The 20,165-nt window shown below is 41.8% G+C and overlaps 1 protein-coding gene across 8 annotated transcripts in view; it reads right to left on the bottom strand.

Annotated features, from left to right (window-relative positions):
* Ecpas (Ecm29 proteasome adaptor and scaffold) overlaps positions 1–17,792 on the bottom strand; it is a 133,492-nt gene extending 115,700 nt beyond the window's left edge. Inside the window, exons 1-3 of one of the 8 annotated variants that reach the window (XM_076564277.1) lie at positions 17,654–17,769; positions 15,941–16,001; positions 9,407–9,510 (exon numbers count right to left, since the gene is read on the bottom strand). In XM_076564277.1, coding sequence (XP_076420392.1) covers positions 9,407–9,428 — 22 coding nt within the window. In that variant the 5' untranslated portion in view covers positions 9,429–9,510; positions 15,941–16,001; positions 17,654–17,769. Of the gene's footprint in view, positions 1–9,406; positions 9,511–15,940; positions 16,002–17,044; positions 17,200–17,653 lie in introns of those variants that run through there. The other 7 variants (XM_076564278.1, XM_076564276.1, XM_076564280.1 and 4 more) reach the window with 7 other exon arrangements.
* Positions 17,793–20,165: the final 2,373 nt, after the last annotated feature.

Below are 20,165 nucleotides of genomic sequence, written 5' to 3' on the forward strand. Positions count from 1 at the left end.
AACTGTAATAAATTAACTACATAAATTACATTCTCCCTTATTTGGGGAACAACACAAAAAATGTTCACTACTATGAATTCTATTCAGAGACAGGAGCAATGGTTCAGTGATTAAAACTCCTTTCTGGTCTTTCAGAGGACCTGGGGTTAGTTCCCAGCACACACATGGAGGCTCACAACCACGTGTAACTGGAGTTCCAAGAGATCCAATATCCTCTCTGCCCTCTGTGGGCACCAGGAATGCCATGGTGCACATACATTCATGCAGGCAAGCACTCACACATAAAACAAAAATAATTTTTAAAAAAATTATACCAAGGGCTAAGAATGTAAGTCAGCTGTAAAGCATCTGTCTAGCATGTGCAAGGTCCTAAGTTCAATCTCTAGCACTGCAAATAATTAAATAATTCTACTCAAATGTTTATTGTGAATTATATTCAAAATAATAAGACAAAAATAAATAAAATGCACTAGATTGGAAAAAACATTTCCATTATCTGCAAATGGTATTCACACACAGAAATGACACATAAAAACCTATCATATACCTAGAAAAGGGAAAATTGTGCAAGACCTCTAAGCAGAAAACCAAAATGCACCGAGAGGTGGTGGTGCACGCCTTTAATCTCAGCTCTTAGGAGGAGGAGGAGGAGGAGGAGGAGGAGGAGGAGGCAGGCGGCTCTCCATGAGTTCAAGGCCAGCCAGGTCTACAAAGTGAGTTTCATGACAGCCACGGTGGTGACACTGAGCAAACCTGTCTCAAGAAACTTAAAAGAAAAAAAGAAAGGGAGGGAGGGAGTGAGGGAAGAAAGGAAAGGAAGGAAAGAAAGAAAGGAGAGAGGGGGGAGGGGAAGAGAGGGAAGGAAGGAAGGAAGGAAGGAAGGAAGGAAGGAAGGAAGGAAGGAAGGAAGGAAGGAAGGAAGGAAGAGAAGGAAGGGAAAGAAGGAAGGGAAGAAAGGAAGAAAGGAAGGAAGGAAGGAAGGAAGGAAGGAAGGAAGGAAGGAAGGAAGGAAGGAAGGAAGAAAAGGAAGGGAGGGAGAGAGAGAAAGAGAGAGAGAAAGAAAGAGAGAGAAAGAAAGAAAGAAAGAAAGAAAGAAAGAAAGAAAGAAAGAAAGAAAGAAAGAAAGAAAGAAAGAAAGAAAGAAAGAAAGAAAGAGAGAGAAAGCTGAACAAGCCATGAACAGCAAGCCAGTAAGCAGCACCCTCAATGGTCTCTGCATCAGCTCCTGCCTCCAGGTTCCTGCCCTGTTTGAGTTACAACTGTCCTTGACTACCTTCATTGAGGAATAGCAATGTGGAAGTGTAAGTCAAATAAACCATTTCCTCTACAACTTGCTTTTTGGTCATAGTGTTTTTTCACAACAACAGAAACCCTAAGACAGGTACCTAGAAAGCAATCTAACAAAACATGGCAAAATTCTTTATGGAACTATAACTTAATTCTAAAGCCTAGAATAAACATACTAGAAATATTCAAATTTCTGTATCAGATGGAACAGGTTAGTTGATTCTGTGATTAAAATGCCCAAGTCTTCACAACTTAAAGAAACTGACATTAACTTCCACAGTACTAGTCAACCAAAGCTCAGTAGGAAGGCTCTGCTCAGCTGTCAGCTGGTAGTTTCCAGCTGAAACACTGCCACCTGACAGCATATCCTCATCCCTCTGCTCAACAAACAGGTTAAACTAATCTCATGCCTTATATGTACACCACGTCATGTCCCTAACCAAAAGGCCACCAAGCACCAAAATGTCTTTTGTTCCCAGAAGAGGGAGCCAAAAATATCTGGTAAACAGTAAAAATGTCTATAAATAAATTCAATATTATAAAAATAGTAGAATATTCCACAATCAAATATTCTCTATAGACAAGAGTTCTTTATGAATGTTGAAGATTGTAAAATTCAGGTAGAATGCAAATAAAAAATAACATGGAATATCAAACAGCCAAAAATAATAAAAAATTTTCACCAAAGTAAATGGCCCTACTAGATTTTAAGACTTACAAAGGTACTGTAATTAAGAGTATGTACAATAAAAGTATTTACAAAGGGACAAATCAACAGATTGAAATAGAGAATACAGCAGACAACCAGAAATTCATGAACTATCATAAAAATCACTTCCAGGTAAATTAATAACATGGATAAAATCGAGGTATTTTAAGCTTTAAATAAAAATCTGAAGTGAAAAATTCAAACAGCACACTCAAGCACAAAGTATAAAATACAAACAAGATACAAAAAAATTAGTTCTATAAAGTAAAAAGGGGAAGAGGAGTAAGTTATAAGTAGATGGTATGTTTTTAACTAAAAAAGAACTGAATATAAATACTTTAGAGAACTAAGCAGGGTTTGGTGACTCATAATCTGAGGACTCCAGAGAGGTGCCACAAGCCTGAGGCCAGTGTAGTAAGTTCCAAACCAGCCTGGGCTAGAGTAATATGTTGTTCCAAACGCCAAAGAAGGAAGAAAGAAAAGAGATGCAGAAAGGCAGATGACTCTTCCTTTGTATAGCACTAAGCACAAGGACATATGTATAAAACCATTCATAGCTACAGGGCAAGTAAGGATGAAAGAAAAGGAAATCTAAACATCAGGCAACAGATGAATGGATTAAATGTAGTAGGGTCACACTGTGGTTAAAAACAAGATCATCGTTACATGAAGAACAGTACTGTTTAAAATTCCTAAGATCCAAAACAAGTCAGAAAGAAAGGCATGTACGACAGGGTACTTGCACTTATAGAAAGTTTCTAAATGCAATATGTATATTGTTCACGATATAAATACCACAGGAATGGATGGCCATGTGTAGGAGAGTAGGGAAAAGAAGAAATAGAAAAAGGAGGAAAGGAAGGAAAGAGCAGTAACAGGGGATTTGAATGATCTCTGCAATATTTTTTTAAGGATCTGAAGCTAGTAGGAAAAAATGTCAAAACTTGATGACAAGAGAGACCGGAGTCAATAGATACTGGTAAAGCGCTGTGGTAGAGCATTAGACGAGCATATACTCAGGTCCCTAACAACCCCTGCGACAAACACAGGCAAACTCAATCTTCATAGTAGTTCTCCGTAATTTCTTCATAATGTTCTTTTGTTCTTACTTGAACTATTTTTGTTTTAAAGATACTATATATACACCAAAATTTTGTTTATAAGTGTATATAAAGGGGAAGAAAATATATCAGTGATGTTTCTTTGTATTTTCAAATATTCTTCAATAAAAATAAATTTAATTTTTATCTGAAAAGAATACAGAACAATTTAAACAAAAGAACTCATGTTTCAAGGATAAGGAAAGAATTTTAATCAGAGAACTTTTAAAGAATCCTAAGTGTAGAAAATAAAATAAGAGTATTTGGTCTAAGGAAAAGTACCAAAACCTTGAGAATAATCTTAAAGCCCCAAAGAAAACCAGTTTCTAGTTCAGCTCATACCAACTATTACATCCATGTAAGAAAAGAAGATGTAAAGATATTTTTCTAACTCCATATTACTTGTGGAGAAAACACAAAATGAGAAGAATGGGAAAGGGAGACCTTTTCAGGACAACCTTCTTGTTACAACACTCCTCATAGAGTATGAAGAAAAAGGAAAAGAAAAAAAAAAAAAGGTACTGCCTGCTATTTGTTTAACTCTATTAATTACTTCAAGAGCATAAATGACTTTTTGTAAATCAGAAAAAGAAAACAGCTATTTCTGGGTGATAAGTTTCAGTTTGTTGTTTTTATATAATTGTCTAACAAAGACATCAGTTTTTACAAATATGAAAGTAAATTTCAGAATATAAATGGAGGGCTGGAATGTAGCTTAATGGTAGAGCACCTGCTAGCATGTGTAAAAACGGAGTACAATACTCAGCACAGAAAAAAAAAATGAGGTGAAGGGTCTTAAGTAGAAGCTGAGATTGAAAAGGAAGCTGAAAATACCTAGATCATGTCCCTTCATATAACAAATCAATTAATAATCTAAAGCTACATGGTTTTTTAATTATCTGCTTAATTACCACAAAAGTATGCCAGATTGTAAGAATAATTCACAACTATTCTTCCCAACTATAGTTATTCTTTTTATTTTTATATGTAAGATGGCCATGGTCTTTTGGGTCTGAGAAAAACATGATGCAACACAGATATTTGCATTTATAGATGAAAAATTAAAACTGGAACTCATGACCTAACTGGCTTGTCAAAGGTCACCAAATAAGACACAAAAGTTGAACCCAAAGAGATCTCTATCCTCTGGGTATGCAGTAAAATATATCATCTCCCTCCAAAGCACTAGCCCTGTAGGTAAAAGTGCCCCAATTTGTAGATGATATGAAAACGTCTACAAAACTTATGTTGATCAAGATTACAAAGTTAGTGAGCAGCAGTTCATCTCCAATCACAATGCTCCTCCCTCCAATATGCTAAATGACAGCTTGGTTTCAGCAGAGAAAAAAGACAACAAAGATAACTACATCCTATGAGACAACTGTAGACAGCATAAATGTGTGCCTTGACCACAGCTGGTGTCAAATAGATCATTGTAGGTCTCTGATGCAACTTTCTTCAGGCATTCAGAATTGAGATTCAAGAGCTAAGCTTCACCGGACTGGCTGAAAGGAGAAACAAACTAGCAGATATGACACAGGTATCTTAAGCCTATCTTACTGACTACAAAATCAGAGGAAGTAGGACTGAAGAATGGTATGAAGGCACAGAAAAGCTGGAAGAAGATCTGAACAATTTCTAGTCTGCAATTCCAGGACTCTCTTGAAGTCTCTCTCAGTTCCTGAAGTATTCTGATTCACTCTAAGTGCCATCATGGCTTAAGCCAGCTTACAACTTTATCCAAATATAAATGAAGATCTTGAACAACAAAACAAAAACATACCTCCATAAAGTACATTTAGAAAACAAAATGCTTCCAATGTCACGTCAAATCAAAAAGGGAGTCAGTCCTTCCTAGGAGTAGGCCAATCTATCCACAATGAATGTTCTCACCTATGTATGCTATCATTCCCGAAAAGCCATCCAAATCCCAGTTGTTTCTTCTATATACCATAAATTCTCCCAGCCCAATTATTTGAGACATCCTTGCTCTAGTCCAGGCTGTCCTCAAACTCCAGTTCTCCTCCTTCTACTTCCCAAGTACTAGAATCAAGGTATGCCACCACATCCTGTTTTTCCCAGTCCAATTCTTTTGGCCAACCAAGTCAATCAATACAGTATACTCTCCTATTCTCTCCCAAATACACCAGACCACTCCTCTATCTACACACATCTAAATCCATCCCACTTGAGGCCCAGCTCAAATACTACATACTATACAAACATACCACATCTATCCTGGTCCTATGGGCTACCTACAGGCCTTTTCTGGTTAGGATACAAAGTACAAAGACCAGGACAATTCAGGGTGCATAAGAAGGAGCCTGTGACCTAAAGTTTACCTTTATCAGGTGTAATACTACTTAACACATACACATCGGAAACCATCCTATGATCACATTTAAGTATCTTAACAACCTTATGAGATGTAGCTTCAGAACCCACCAAAATTATCTATATGGTTATGGCAAAGACAACTGCAACTCTCTCTTGAGTAGCCCATGCCTACACTTAGATCTATCTTATATTTTCCCTGAGCACCTATTAATCTCCATGTTTAAATGTATGTTAAAATCTCTTCTTAATGACCTCCAATTCTGCTTCATACTGACTCCTCTTGAAATTCTCTTCTGTGGCCAAGTCAAAACTCTCAGCTTCTTCTGAACGAGGCAACAGGAGACATCCTGGAGCTGTCTCAGCTCCTCCACAACCTCCCCCAACCCATTCTGCCTCTTGCATTTTCTACACTTCTTCTAGTGATTATCATCTTTTGCTACAAATTATATAACTGCCCAATCCTCCCTTTCCTAAACCAGATTTCATCTGATTCCACCCTACTGCATATTCATTGTCTCCATCTTCTTCCACCTTAAGCTCAGAACCTATGACTAAGTCTCTTATCCCAATATTAAACTCAGTTCCTTTCAGAAAGTAGATGCTCAAATACTGGTTGAATGAAGAGAAAAGAAATTTTTTATGTATCATAAAAGCTATTTAGAAGTTTGTGCATCCAACAACTGTAATAGGGAAAGAGGAAACTGGTGGTAAGTTATAAATTAGGATCAGTTATAAATTAGGATCAGTTGGAAGAGACATGTTTTTAATACCATGACAAGAAAGTAAGATTGCTCATTGTGTGGCAAAGCTGTCCTGATCCAAATCAGAGGAATTACAGCATTTTCTACAGCAAAAGGAAAAAAGAAAAAAAAAGAGGGAAATGACAAGGGGACCAGTGAAATCACAGAAAATCAAGTGCTCCAAAGACAAGGCTGCCCTGTGACTTAGCACATGTTCATTAATTTACTCCAGGAATGTCTGGGAGTAAAAGAGACTAGTGAGTATAAAACAGACAGATAGCTAGGTGGATCTCATGTCAAGCTGAAATAGGCAGAACCAAAGCAGCATTTTCAGGAATGAGAACCTATACACTAAGAAAAATAGAAGAACTAAGTTATACACTGGAAGAGACAATCTAGAGCTATAAAGTACAGATTGAGCATCTTCAAACACTAAAAACCACTTTGATTAGTTTGAGGTTAAAAGAAAAAAAAAAAAAAAAAGGAAGACCTGGCTGGTATCTAGATTATTCTGTCTTACAAATCTAACTAATATTACTCCCGAAGTCCACTTTACCTGTTGATTCTTAAATACTATTCTAAGTCATTAACTGTCAATGTAATATGTACAAGACCCAAATAAGGATGGCAGGACTTTTCTTTAGAAAGTAATGGCTAGAAATCAAACTCCCATCTTCATTCCTAAGACTTTAAAATAGAAATTTGTCCCTACTCTAGCCTTTGTTAAAGGAACTCAAATAAATGCAAATGTACTTTTTAAAAGCAAATGCCAAGCAGTCCAGTAGTAAGGACAAATAGAGGAGTATGCTGGAAGTGAGGAAATGATTGACTCCCAGAAAGAAACAATTAGCATGGTTTCTGCAAAAGCTGCCTTCCTCTTACTAGGCAGCCCAAGGGAACCTTCAGAACCCTGGGTCCTTACCTATGCAGCACTCCTAGTACCCCTCCTGCCCTCCAGAAATAAGGCAATCAAAGCATGTTTGTCCCTCTGTCCTCAGGGCCAAGACAAATACCCAATTAGAAAGTCCTTGTTACATAGTTTGTTTCCTCTAAATTGAAACATTCCCTCAGAGAGGGGGTTAAGGATCATAAGACTTGGGAAGCTAATGTAACTTTGGAGGCTCGGAAAGCCTAAAAAGTGATGATACAGAGGCTCCTCCCCCAGTTTCATAAGCTGTAAACAACTGCAGAAAAAAGGAGAGTCGTCCATGCAGCTGCCTGCCCAGGTCCACCTGCCTGCCCAGGTCCACCGGGGAGCTCTAGAAATTCAACTTTCACGTCACCCATGCTGAGGTGGGGCTTTGCAGTCCAGCAGGTGCCTGAGTCATGTATTCTCCTGTAAGTAACCACTCACCCAGGCTCCTTTAAGTAGCCCAAATAAATTCCTTGCTTCACCAACCTAAACGTGAGTAGAATCATTTCTTTGGTTTGCCAATGATACATTTTTGGGGGGGTGAATAGATATTTTCACATTCCCCAGAAAAAGTCAACAATCTTCTCATCTACAAAGGTTAGTATCAAACTCCTTAAGCACGGCAAAGTCAAGTCTATTTCTCTGTAACTGTAAAATTCTAGTTTTCTGTATAAGATGCCAGACTACTTTAAAGTCCCTATCAACTCAATATAGTCCATAAAAAGGCTTCCTTCTTCCTAATCACCTCAGCTCCCCATCAAGATTATTTTCTTACAGCCTTCAACTCCTCACCCCTTCACACATGCACACGGGAAAGCAAAGAAATCAGGGGACCAGGGTGACAGGGTTGGACCAGGTGATCTGACCAGAGTCCTCATCAACTCCTAAGAGGCAGTGAGTAAGTGTCAGGCTCCCAACACATCTACACTCGTAGGTTCACAAGCACTCCCACCTCTCCAAAGGGCCTCTCCCCTCTGAGCCAGCAGCTGGCAGGCAGCCAGTTAGAAATTAATTTTAGTAAGTTAGTGAGCAGAAGGATTACTTTGGCTTATGAAAGCCAATTTGGGGAAGATACTATATAAGAATTTAGGTTGCATAATAGTCCGACGTAGAATAGTTAGTTAATATCCACCAAAAGCAATTAGTTACTTGGAAGAAAATGTTTATTTAGATATGAAAAACTCTGAAATGTTCTGTTTTGTTTATTGAAGCAGGATCTCACACTACAACCCCAGCTGGCCTGGAGTCACCATGTAGTCCAGGAGGGCCTCAAAGTTGCAGTGATCCTCCTGTGTCTGCCTCCTGAGTACATGAATTACAGGCATGCACCACTGTGCCTACCTAAAAAGTCACAATTGAAGTCCTAGAATATGTGTTTTGACCTGCTTGTCTTTGGTATATCATAAAAGCATTAACACGTTTCTCACAGTTCCCAAAATAGTTAAAGAATCTAGAGTGGAATAAGCAATGCTCTACCAAACAATTCTTCCAACCTCCCAAGTCTCCATACATCTCAGGGAAAAAAATGAAGAACAGCAAAAATAAACTAAAATTTATTCTGAAGTTGAACTCCAGTTTATAAAATATTCCAACCCCCCCAAATTCAACTTAAATGAATTAAGCATCATATACTGTAATTAGCAGACTGTATACTAAAAAGTTATAAAATAGTTAAATTAGTCTAAGAGTAATAGTAGAAGACAGACACACAATGCACTTTTAGACTGATGTTACTAAACCCCAAGTCATCACTGGATACTGAATTTATGATATGAGAAAACTACAATTTGAATATATGGAGTTTCAAAGAATTATCCAGTATCACTGAAGAGCAAAACTGGAATCACACTCTGTATAATAATGACATAGAATAAAACAGCTTTTTAAAAAAACTACAGTGCATATCAAAGTAGCAGAATCAAGAATAATCAATTACCTGAAGATGCTTCCTACATTACCTTTTTCAGAAGTAAAATAATTAATTCCATAATAATGTTCCTGAAACTGTAAAATGCTTTGGTATAGCATCTAATACTACTTGTAAATTGTTATCCATTGTTTCTGCCTATGCACACTGCTAGGTAATATCTTCAAATTTTAGCTTTTTCTTCTTTCTTGCTAATGTTTTTTATATTTATCACCACAGAGAATAGAAATATGTAATACAAACTAACATGAACTTCACTGGTTCTGTCAGGTAACTAGGAAAGGAAAAAGGAAAAAAAGTGAAGCTCTTAGGGGAAATTGCTACCTAATAATCTATGCATTTTTTAATGCTGCTATAAAAATGCACATATCCTCAGGAACTAAATCTACTAACCTCTACAATCAATGTGATACATGGTTTATCCAATCTTGACATAAATCCTCTGGATCACCAATGGTATGTTCATCCACTCGTACATATGCAATTGTATAAAGAATCTATTATTTAGAACACCAAAAAAAAAAAATACAATTAAAGACTTGAACACATAGCTACCATTTTAAGAAAAATAAGCACTTTTCATTTCTTGCTAACATCCTTGATGCCCTCCTTTGTGAATAAGAATAAGAAAAAATACAGTGATTACCAAATTTGGGGAAGAAGAGCATTCCATAAGCAGAATTTGAGCCTATATAAAGCTTCAAAAGATACACTGATAATAACTGACTACAGATTTTAAAACTCCAGTACCAATACAACATGTATTTTATCATATAAGTATGTGTATATCATAAACACATTAAAACCTTGCATTAAAGTTAAAGGAAGTATCTCAGCTACACAGTACTTTTATAAAAAGAATGATAGCCAGTATGATAACTGAGAAATATAAATGCTTGAGTACTTAGGAAGCTGAAGCAGGAGGATCAAGAGTTTGAAGTTAGCATGGACTACATAGTGAGACTTTGTCTCAAACACTCAGAGGAGGGAAAAAGTTAATATTGATGACTGTAGTAACCCATGACTTTTCCCAGTACTCCTCATCTCCTTGAATCATGTCATTTCAACCCTCCCTACATATTTACAGGCTCCAAAGAGCTGTCTTTGGAACAACCTTTCCATCCCCATGATCCCATCATCATCTCCACCTCTTCAAAGCTTTGGAATCAAATTTCCCACACACATGCAACCCATGTGCCAAACACTACCAAGTTTTTAACATGCATCATGCATCATTTCTTCCCATTCTTAGAATCCTATTAGTTGGTTTTGTTCTGATCCCATTTTACAAACGGGAAAAGCAAGGCCCAAAGGTAGGCAGTTTTGAGATCAAGGACTCATTAACCAAAAAGTGATAAAGCAAAGAATTTGAAACCAGCTTTGACTCTTCATTTCAGAGGCACTGGCCACCACTCAAAACATTTTCCTTGAACTATTCAACAAAGATGTCTCAGTCATTCATTCACTTATTTGTTGAATACAATCTTGGCTTTGTTTTCCTTCATTTCCAATTCTCTAAGTCTGTCCTATTTCCCTACCCTAGAGTCTCCAGTTAGATTCTTGGAATCATCCCTAACTCTTCCCCCTCTTTAGTAATCCGCATCTATATAATAATAACCCAATCATTTCTATATATTTTAGGGCTTCAGTATTAATATTATCTTATAGCTGGAGTTTTCTCCAGTCCTGCCCAGCACCAAAGACCCTGCAACCACTTATAAAATAATCACTCAGAAACTTATATTAATTAAACTGCTTGGCCATTAGCTCAGGCCTACCACTGATTAGCTCTTACACTTAACTCAGCCCATTTCTGTTCATCTATATGTCGCCACTTGTTCCATGGCTTTACCTGTTGCTCCCTGGACCACTGGCATCTCTTCCTCAGCCTTCCTGTTCCCAGAATTCTCTTTTCTGCTTGTCCCACCTATACTTCCTGCCTGGCTACTGGCCAATCAGCATTTTATTTATACAGAGCGATATACACGGCATTATCTCCTTGCCAAACAACTCCATTTCCACTGTCTCAATTCAGATCCTACATTTCTTTAGCCATTGTGATCCCCTCGTAATGAGTCTTGTGCTCTTGATCTCTGGGTTCTTACAATCAATTTTACCACTGCCATCTGTTAGTTAGCCTTTTAAAACAGATCTTCTCCTGTTGTATAACACCCCTTTAGGAACTCTGCTGGTTCTCTACTATCTACAGAACAAAGTTCAAACTCTTTATGTTGGCATTTCTATACCTTGGCCCATCCTCTCTTCCCAATGTTATCTGTTCTTGTCTTCCCCCATATTAAACTAGTAAATTTAGAGACCTTAACTGTTCATACAGAGCACTTTGACATATAACAATCTTAGCAACACCATGAGTATTTCTTGCCATCACCCCATTTCATGAAAAAGAAAAAAAGTCAGGAAAATAATTTATTCTAGATCCCAAGTCATACAAGCACGATAGAGCAAGTCTCAGACTACCAAGTTTATTTCCTTTCCTAGTTCTTTACACAGCCACAGTAAAAATATCTCCACTCCTCTCACATCATTTACTTAGCCTTTTCTTAAAATGATTATTCTACTTCCATGTCTCAAATTAAGCTATTATTCCTTAGATCCTAGAATGCTATACTCATTCCTTGAGATTTCCAAACACTCATATTAAGTATTTTTCATATCATGCTTCATATTAGTTATTTATATTGACATATAAATCTGTGACAAATTATAAGCATTCTGAGGACAAGACCATAAATTAGTCACTCTATCTTAAAAATGTCTGCTTACTGAATTGGAAAATATGTGGGTAAAACATGCCATACAAGATAGCAAGCATCAAAGCAGAGGCTTGGCCAGGACTGAAAGGAGAAATCAACAACTGGATCAAACCATCTAGGCACACAGGCAACTGCCCACAGTTTTAACATCCATCTTCTGAACAAGGTCAGTATCCCCATGACAACTATTGGCTTTGGCCATTACTAAAATTGTTTACTGAAAGCATAGTTCAAAAAAATAGGGTAAAAATAAAATTTGGAGTAGAATGAGAGAGAGAGAAATCCTGTTGTCATTTTCCATTTTAACGTCCTATTTGTTTGAGTAACTAAAAGTTAATGATACAGGCTTGACAGCCTTTCTACAAAGATCAGCTCAGCAGTCTATATGCCTATCGTGACAGTGATCAACTTTGAAGAACTATTTCCATATGCCCAAACAATTGAAGTACACAGCTACCTACCAGCTTGCCACATATCATCCTCTCAAAGGGCCACTCTCCAAAGACTGCTGGAATGTTGATTATCTGACAACCTATACCACTAAGGTTTCACACAGCTATGTCCAATGATCAAATTGAACAGTATAAACTTCAAGATTTCATGCTGCTTCTTCAAGAGTTGTCCATAACCCAACAAAAGACCAGGTTTGAATGCCACCCTACAGTTAAAAAGTCAAGAACAGGAAACCACTAAGCAGCTGACCAAGCAAAAACTCTAGAACCTTTCTTCCTTCTGTCAGAAGCACCTCTCCCAGCTACTGAAACAAGCTTTTTCGTGAACCAATAAAGGATAATGTTACAAATTAGCCATCTGCCCTCTAGTGAATTTCATTCCATTTGCAAATATGAGCCTAAATACAAAGAAAACCAGACTATGAACATAATTACAAACTAGATTTAAGAAACATGTTTAACAATATAAATTAATTAATCTCTTCCCCCCCCCCCCCCCCCCCCCCCCGCATACTATCTGAAAGTCCAGTACATTCTGTTCATCAACAGCAAAACACTGCCACAGGGACGGGAGTTTATTCAGTAGTAGAACCCTTCCCCAGCATTCCCACACTGGTTTTGATCCCTATACAAGAGGATAAAAAAAAAAAAAAAAAAAAAAAAAAAAAAAAAACATTAAAACTATAACTACTTCTTTCTATAATTGTAGGGAAGCTAACAACTAACAGAGCAGAACTGACCTAATTTTTTAAGTCAAAGAATCTAAGTTCAAATCCTAACTATGCCCTAGGATAACTTCACCATTTGGCTGACAGCACCAAAATCACAGTTATTCTGAGGGGTCAGTTAGTACGCATACTCTCAAAAAACACTAGTTTTACTATTTTTCTTTTATAACTACCTGATTCAAAGTAAAAATTATGTAAGATTTATATTTTTAAAAAGAACATAAATTCTAACAAATGTGAAGATTATCTTCCCTTCCTTCCTCTTGCTCACTTACACGTTCAAGGGTGTATCATTCAATCAATCATTTAATCAAAGGCTGGGCATGGTAGTGTATGCCTGTAATCACAGCAGAAGGATCTAACAGTTTGAGGCTAGCTTGGGTTATATATCCAGACTGTCTCAAGGGGAAGGAGAGAAAGCAAGAAGGGAAAAAGGAAAGAGGACTGTAGAGACAACAGTCAACTTTGCTGCTTGTGGCAACGTAATTTAAAGTGGTTACGTATATGAAAGACAGAGGACTTAATGCCACTGAACCAAAAGTAGAATGTAGGTGGTGAGTATATAAATATTCACTTTCAGTTTTTCTGTATGTTGAGCTTTATAATAAAACAGTGGGGTAAAAACAATGCTGCCACTCAGGGGGATGCCTCTATTATCATCTACTATGCAGAAATAATAGTAAGCCAGACACAGTGGTAACAGCCTATAGTTAGTTGTAGCACTCAGGAAGCTGAGGCAGGAGGATTACTGAAGGCCAGAGACCAGTATGTGTAACATAACAAGACCAATCTCAAAAACAGTAAACTACTACCAGATGTTCGGATAATTCATTCCTTTTTCTTGGAATCCTCAAGGCACCTTTAACATTCCTACCCACCCCCCACTCTCTGTTTTGTTTGTTTGTTTGTTTTTCGAAACAGGGTTTCTGTGTAGCTTTGGAGCATTTCCTGGAACTCACTCTGTAGCCCAGACTGGCCTCAAACAGAGATCCACCTACCTCTGCCTCCTGAATGCTGGGATTAAAGGCATGCGCCACCACTGTCCAGCTTTTCTTTTCTTTTTTTTTTTTTTTTTTTTTTTTCATCTCCTCTTATTACAGTCATTCTGAAACAAAATAATGTTTCAGTGGGTGTGTGTGTGTGTGTGTGTGTGTGTGTGTGTGTGTGTGTGTGTAACAGGGTTTTGCTATATACTTCAGACTAGGCCCAAACTGGAGCTCCACTTGCTTCAGCTTTACAAATGCTTGGGATTACCAAAATATGCCTCCATGTCAAGATCCTCATTTGAAATTTTTTAACCTGCACTTATGTATATGGTCTTAAATTATTCTAAGAACCAAATGCCAAGTCTTCAATCCCTCCTGAAGAAAAACAGAAGCTAAATCAACAGATTTTTTTGATAATTTGACCAAAGAAAACAGAATAGCTAGAGTTGAACTATCTGTTCCTAACTTTAACATTTGCTGCTAATACCAATAAATCTCTTAACCAAAAATACTACCTGCATCTTAAATGTACCTGATATACAAGTACAAACTACAGATACACAAACACATGAGCCACTTCAAAATGCTATCTAATTCTTCATCTCATTTTCTACCCCATCCCTACCAGTAACTGAGATTTTAATGTACTTAGTGTTACAACAGAAACCCAAACACCATGAGGCATGTCAACTTTAAAACATAAATATTTTACATATATATAAAATCAGACCACCTGACATCCCCTAGGATGGTACTAGTGAGAATACAGAAAATAGTAACTATTGACAATAATCTGGGCAAGTGGAGCCCATTATGCAATGTTGGTGGGAACGTGAAATGGTATGGCCACAGGCAAAAAGACAAATGGCAGGCTGGGAGTGTAACTAGTGATAGAGCACTTGCCCAGTACATGCAAGGCCCTGCTTTCAATTCCTAGCACCACCACAAAAAAAAAAAAAAAAAAAAAAGGCAGTTCCTCAAAAGTTAAAGGTCTATTCCCAAAAGATTTAAAAGCAGGACTACAGCAACATTATTCATAATAACTAAAATTTGGAAGCAACTTGTCCAAAGAGAGCTGAATGGATAAGAAAATGTATTACATCCAAGTGCACATTATCCAATCTTAGAAATTCATGGCAGATGTTACAGCATGGATAAACTTTGAAGACATTATACTAAATGAAAGAAAACAATATAACACACACACAAAAAAAAGACAAGTACAGTGTAAAGTCATTTAAACATGTTAGCTCGTGAAGTTCAGAGACAAAAAGCGGAAAGTGGCTGCCAGGGGATTCAAGGAGGAGGGAATGAGGAGTTGTTTAACAGGTATAGAATTTCAGTTTTGCAAGATGAAGAGTCCTGAAGATGGATGATGGTGGTGATTGCACAACAGAGTAGATGCACATAATGACCCTGAACTACACGATTAAAAATGGTTAGGATGATAATTTGTGTGATGTGTATCTTACCACAATAAAAATATTGAAAAATAAAATTGAGGAATTGATCTCTTCAAAAGGTCAAGTGGTGATTCCATGGGGGCTGACAGGCAAGCAGTCAACTTTGTAGCTAGTAGTCCACACCTACCTCTCTCCAAACCCTGAGATCTTGCCTTGTTCCCCTCAGATTCTCCATTCTTCCTAGAGCCATACCAAATGTTTACTTCCACTTCCAAAAGTGCGACCAGTATGCCTGCTCCGCCAGTTCTGAGTCAAGCAGCAAGCAACTTAATCCCTCTAAACCAGCCTCCTCTTTTTTTTTTTTTTTTTTTTTTTTTTTTTTTTTTTTTTTTTTGGTTTTTCGAGACAGGGTTTCTCTGTGTAGCTTTGCGCCTTTCCTGGAGCTCACTTGGTAGCCCAGGCTGGCCTCGAACTCACAGAGATCCGCCTGGCTCTGCCTCCCGAGTGCTGGGATTAAAGGCGTGCGCCACCAACGCCCGGCCTAAACCAGCCTCCTCTTTAAAACAAGGATAATTCCTACCTACCTGCCACACAAGGTTGTTACGAGGGCAAAAGTGAGATCACGTTCATAAAAGTAGCTTTCAACTGCCAAGCACCAAAGAAACATAAATTACATTTAACTACTTTCACATGGCGATTGAGACGCTTTAATAACATAAGCTTCACAAACATAAGCTTGCAACACCTCACCCATGCTCGCCATTTAAAATATACATCATCCCCAAATAACACCTTTCTTTTTAGTCTTTAGCTGAAGGGTAGCATGGGGGCGGGGAGGTGCTCTTAAACACCCTAAAGCGTTTGAACTAACCACCCAAAACGCAACAAATTATTCTACATATCCCACGAAATTGAATATTTATGACCCCAGAAAAGGCCTACAACACCCTGGAACTACACTTCCCACAAAGCACAGAGTGGAACATTGGCAGCATGCAGGGCGGCCTGGAATTAGGGGTGACCACTGCTCCCAGCGAGCTTGGGTCACCGTCCCCTGGAAAATCGCAACCCTTGGCACGGAGTGTGACTGCCTCTCCTTTCTGACAGCTCTGTCAGCCCGCGTTTTACTTATTCATTTATTTATTCCTGCCGCTAACAGCGACCCTATCCGTCTTTCCTGCTTCAACCTGAGAGTCATCTCCAATCCGTGACCTTCCTGCCGATTCCTAGGATGTCGGGGGAGGGAAAAGGCACCTTCTCTCCTTCCCAAAAGCTCCATCTGCAGAACTCTCCCGTCAGTCAGAAGCAGGGGGACGGACATGGCGGGGGTCAGACGGGACGGGTGGACACAGTCCGACCCCGGGGCGAAAGGCCGCGCGCCAGCCAGCCGGGGCCGCCAGCCAGGGGGGCCGGGCTCCTCCAAAGCCCGGGCCGGGGCGCCTTTCGAGCCGAGGCGGTCCTGCCCCGAGCTCTGGTTTCAATTTCACGACGTGACAGTGCAAACCTGCGGCCTACAAGCGCCCGCGGCGGCGGCCCGCCCGCTCGCCCGCCAGGCCCGAGCGCCCCGGTCCCCCCGCACGCCCGCTCGCCCGGCCCCGCACCCTGCGAGCCTCCGGGGCCCCGCGGGGGCCCCGACCCTGCGTGGACTCGAGCCCCGCTCGCGGCCGCAGGCTCCGCGCCGCACTTACTCAGCTCGTCCTGGGAGGCGGAGGCGGCGGCCGCAGCCATGTTGCGCCCGGGAGCGAGCGCGGGAGGGGCGGGCGGCCGGCGAGGGGGGCTCGCGGCCGTCGCCGTGCCGCGCCGCGCCGCGCCGTGCCGCAGGGGCCCGGGGCCGCCTCGGGTCCCTCACGCGGGCCGCGCTGCGCCCTCCAGGCCCGCCCGCCCCGCCGCCTGCGTCCTCCGCGCGGCGAGCGTCGCTCCCGCCGCCCCGCGCCCCGCGAGCTCGCGACTCGGGCGCTTCCCCTCAGCCTCTCGCCTCTGAGGAGCCGCGGCTCTGCGGCTCGGCGCCCGGCTCGCCCGCCCGCCCGCCCGATCGCCTCCCGCCGGCCGGCTCTTATATTTAGAAAGAGCTGAGCCATCCTCCACCCTACCCGCCCCCCTCCGGCCCCTCGCGCGCCCGCCCGCCCGCCCTCGCTCGCTCGCTCGCTCGCTCGCTCGCTCGCGCCTCGTCCTGCCCACCTGCCGCCGCCAAGCTTTTCCCCGCGCGGAGCGGAGCGGCGACGGCGACGGCGGCGGGCGAGCGAGCCGCCCCCACCTCAGCCTCTCTCCCCCTCCGCCGCAGGCGCGCGGCCTCTGACCTGAGTCCGAACCGGTCTCCATAGCCCGGGATGCTGCCGCCCGCTCCGGCGCCGCGCCGCGCCGCGACCAGCGAGGTGGAGGACGGGCGGGCTGGGCCTGAGGGGAGAAGCGCGCGGCCGCTCCTGAGGAGCCGGTGTGCGGCCGAGCCTGGCCGGGGCCGTCCCCGGGCCTCCGCCGAGAGGTCCCCTCGGGGCGCGCGGCCGCGGCGCTGGCGTTGGAGGTGTGCGGCTGTCACGTCGGCCTGGCCCGAGCCGCAGGGAAACACGCGCCGGGACGGAGGGAGAGACGTGGACTCGGAGGAGTCGAGCGAGCGAGGCTCGGGCCGCCGGAGGAAGCCCCGCCCTGCGCCTCGCGGCGGACTCCGCGGCCGCGGCGCTGACTCAGGCCGGGCCTCGGCCGGCCCCGAACTTTGAGCACCGAGGGAGCAGCACCCGGAGATCAGCACCCAGGGAGAGCCGCCCCCCTCCCCTCCCTCCCTCCCTCCCTCCCTCCCCAACGCCTCAGGAACCGGCTGCGAGCCAGGGAAGGGCAGGGAACTGCCAGATTGAAAGTTCCAGTTGGAGCTACCAAGAAGACGGGGTTCAAGAGTTCTTCTTCGTCCCCCGAGTTGTTGGGTGGCAATGCTGACTTTTCGTTTGATGCCCTTCTGTCTGTCCACGAGGGCGGGCACAGTTGTAAAATGGAATACGAACGAAGGGATTACATGATTTCTCCACTGTAAGAAATGAGGTGCCAGATCAGATACCTTCCTGGGGAAGGGGGGGGGATATCGAGACCCTAAATGAATTGAAATTCCCCCAAAATGGAATCCCCAGGGCCCTAAATAATGCCTTAAAATTTTAATACATGTTCCGGATGTGACATAGGCAAGTACAAAATGTTAACAAACACTAACAGTATTACTTCCTGTATTTATTTTACCTTTACAAAGAAATTTACACTAGCTTTGTAAAGAATGCATATGATTTGAAATATATTAAAAAAAGAAGAGCCCTTCCTCCTCCTAGTTCAGCTACCTCATCCATCTCCCATCCAAAAGAAAAATTATGTGATGTAGGGTTGTGTTGGTGCTTCAGGACCTTGTGGCTGCCCAGATGTGCAGCCCCATGTGTAGCTTGGTTGGCAGTGATAAGGTTTGAGTGTGGACCGCCCCTGCAGGCTCCTTCCCTGGGACTTGGTTTGCTAGCTGAGGGACTCCGGGACAATAATTGGATCCTAGGGTCCTGGCCTAGTCAGCAGGTCACTAATGCTTTCACAGCTTCATTGCCGTGGAAAGCAGGAGGCAGGCCCGACTGAAGGAAGTGTGTCACTGGAAGTGTGTCCTTAGGGACTCCCTTGCAAAGGTCTCTTCCTGTCACTGCTCTCTCTGCTTGCTGTTTGCCAGGAGAGGAGCTGCTTTATTCCACCACGTGCTCCCTGCTGTGATGTCCAGCCTCACCTCGAACCCACAGCAATGGAACAAAGTGACCGTGAACTAAACCTCTAAAACTGTGAGCCAAATACATTTGTACTCATTTTAAATGGTCAGATAATTGCCAGAGTGACAGAAGAACTCACGTGGGATCAAGGTTCTGGGTAAATTTTTCAGCCCCCATAAACATTTTCAATGTTAATTCAAAGAGCTTTATATTACCCAACAACCATTTTTGTTAATGACTTAATAGTATATTAAGCCACACACTCCCATCCTCTCCAGTCTCACCATGCTATCCAGACTGATGTCCTAACTCCCTGGCTCTAGCCTCTGCCTCTGGGGACACAAAACTGACTATAGATTTGTACTACTGCACTCAGCCTCAGTCCTTTTTAGTGGACATTCTTGCTCTTTGGTTAGGCACTTCTTCCCAAATAAGTGTGCAATGAACTATTTATAAACAATACTGAAGTGTAGAAATGTCTCTCTGCTCCTCCCGTACCCCATCCCCTCATTTCACTCCCTAGAAAGAGTCCTTGTCAATAATTTGATACATAACAAACTTTCCTATTTCTGTACTGTGTTAAAGTGATCCAGATGTGGAGGCGGGCTGAGGGACTTTTTGATCTGTTTGCAAGTTCAAGAATACAAGACAATGGCTGAAGAAATGGCTCAGTGGTTAAAAGCATGGTTGCTCTTGCAGAGGACCCTTGTTTAGTTCCCAGGATCCGCATGGAGGCTAACAATCAGCAACTCGAGTTCCACAGGATCTGACACCCTCTTCTGACCTCTGTGGGCATGCATGTGCTGCACAGACATGTGCAGACAAAACATTCATAGACATAAAAATAAAATCTCAAAAAAAAAAAAGAAGAAAGAATAACAAGAGTCGCTTCCTTAGTGTTACCATCTCTGAGCTCTTGAGCATTAGAGGCCTACAAGACCCCGAGGCATATCGCTCCAGTCCTTGAGAACAAGAGGCCTGTGGCTTTAGGCTCTAAAAGCCAGAAGCTTCTATGACACAGGTAAGTACTCAGGTCAAGGCAAGCTGCAGCTTTCAAAGCCAGAGGCTGCTTGCTCCAACACTGCACAGCCAG

The sequence above is a fragment of the Peromyscus maniculatus genome, chromosome 2 (assembly GCF_049852395.1).
Source record: "Peromyscus maniculatus bairdii isolate BWxNUB_F1_BW_parent chromosome 2, HU_Pman_BW_mat_3.1, whole genome shotgun sequence".
Lineage (NCBI taxonomy): Eukaryota > Metazoa > Chordata > Mammalia > Rodentia > Cricetidae > Peromyscus > Peromyscus maniculatus.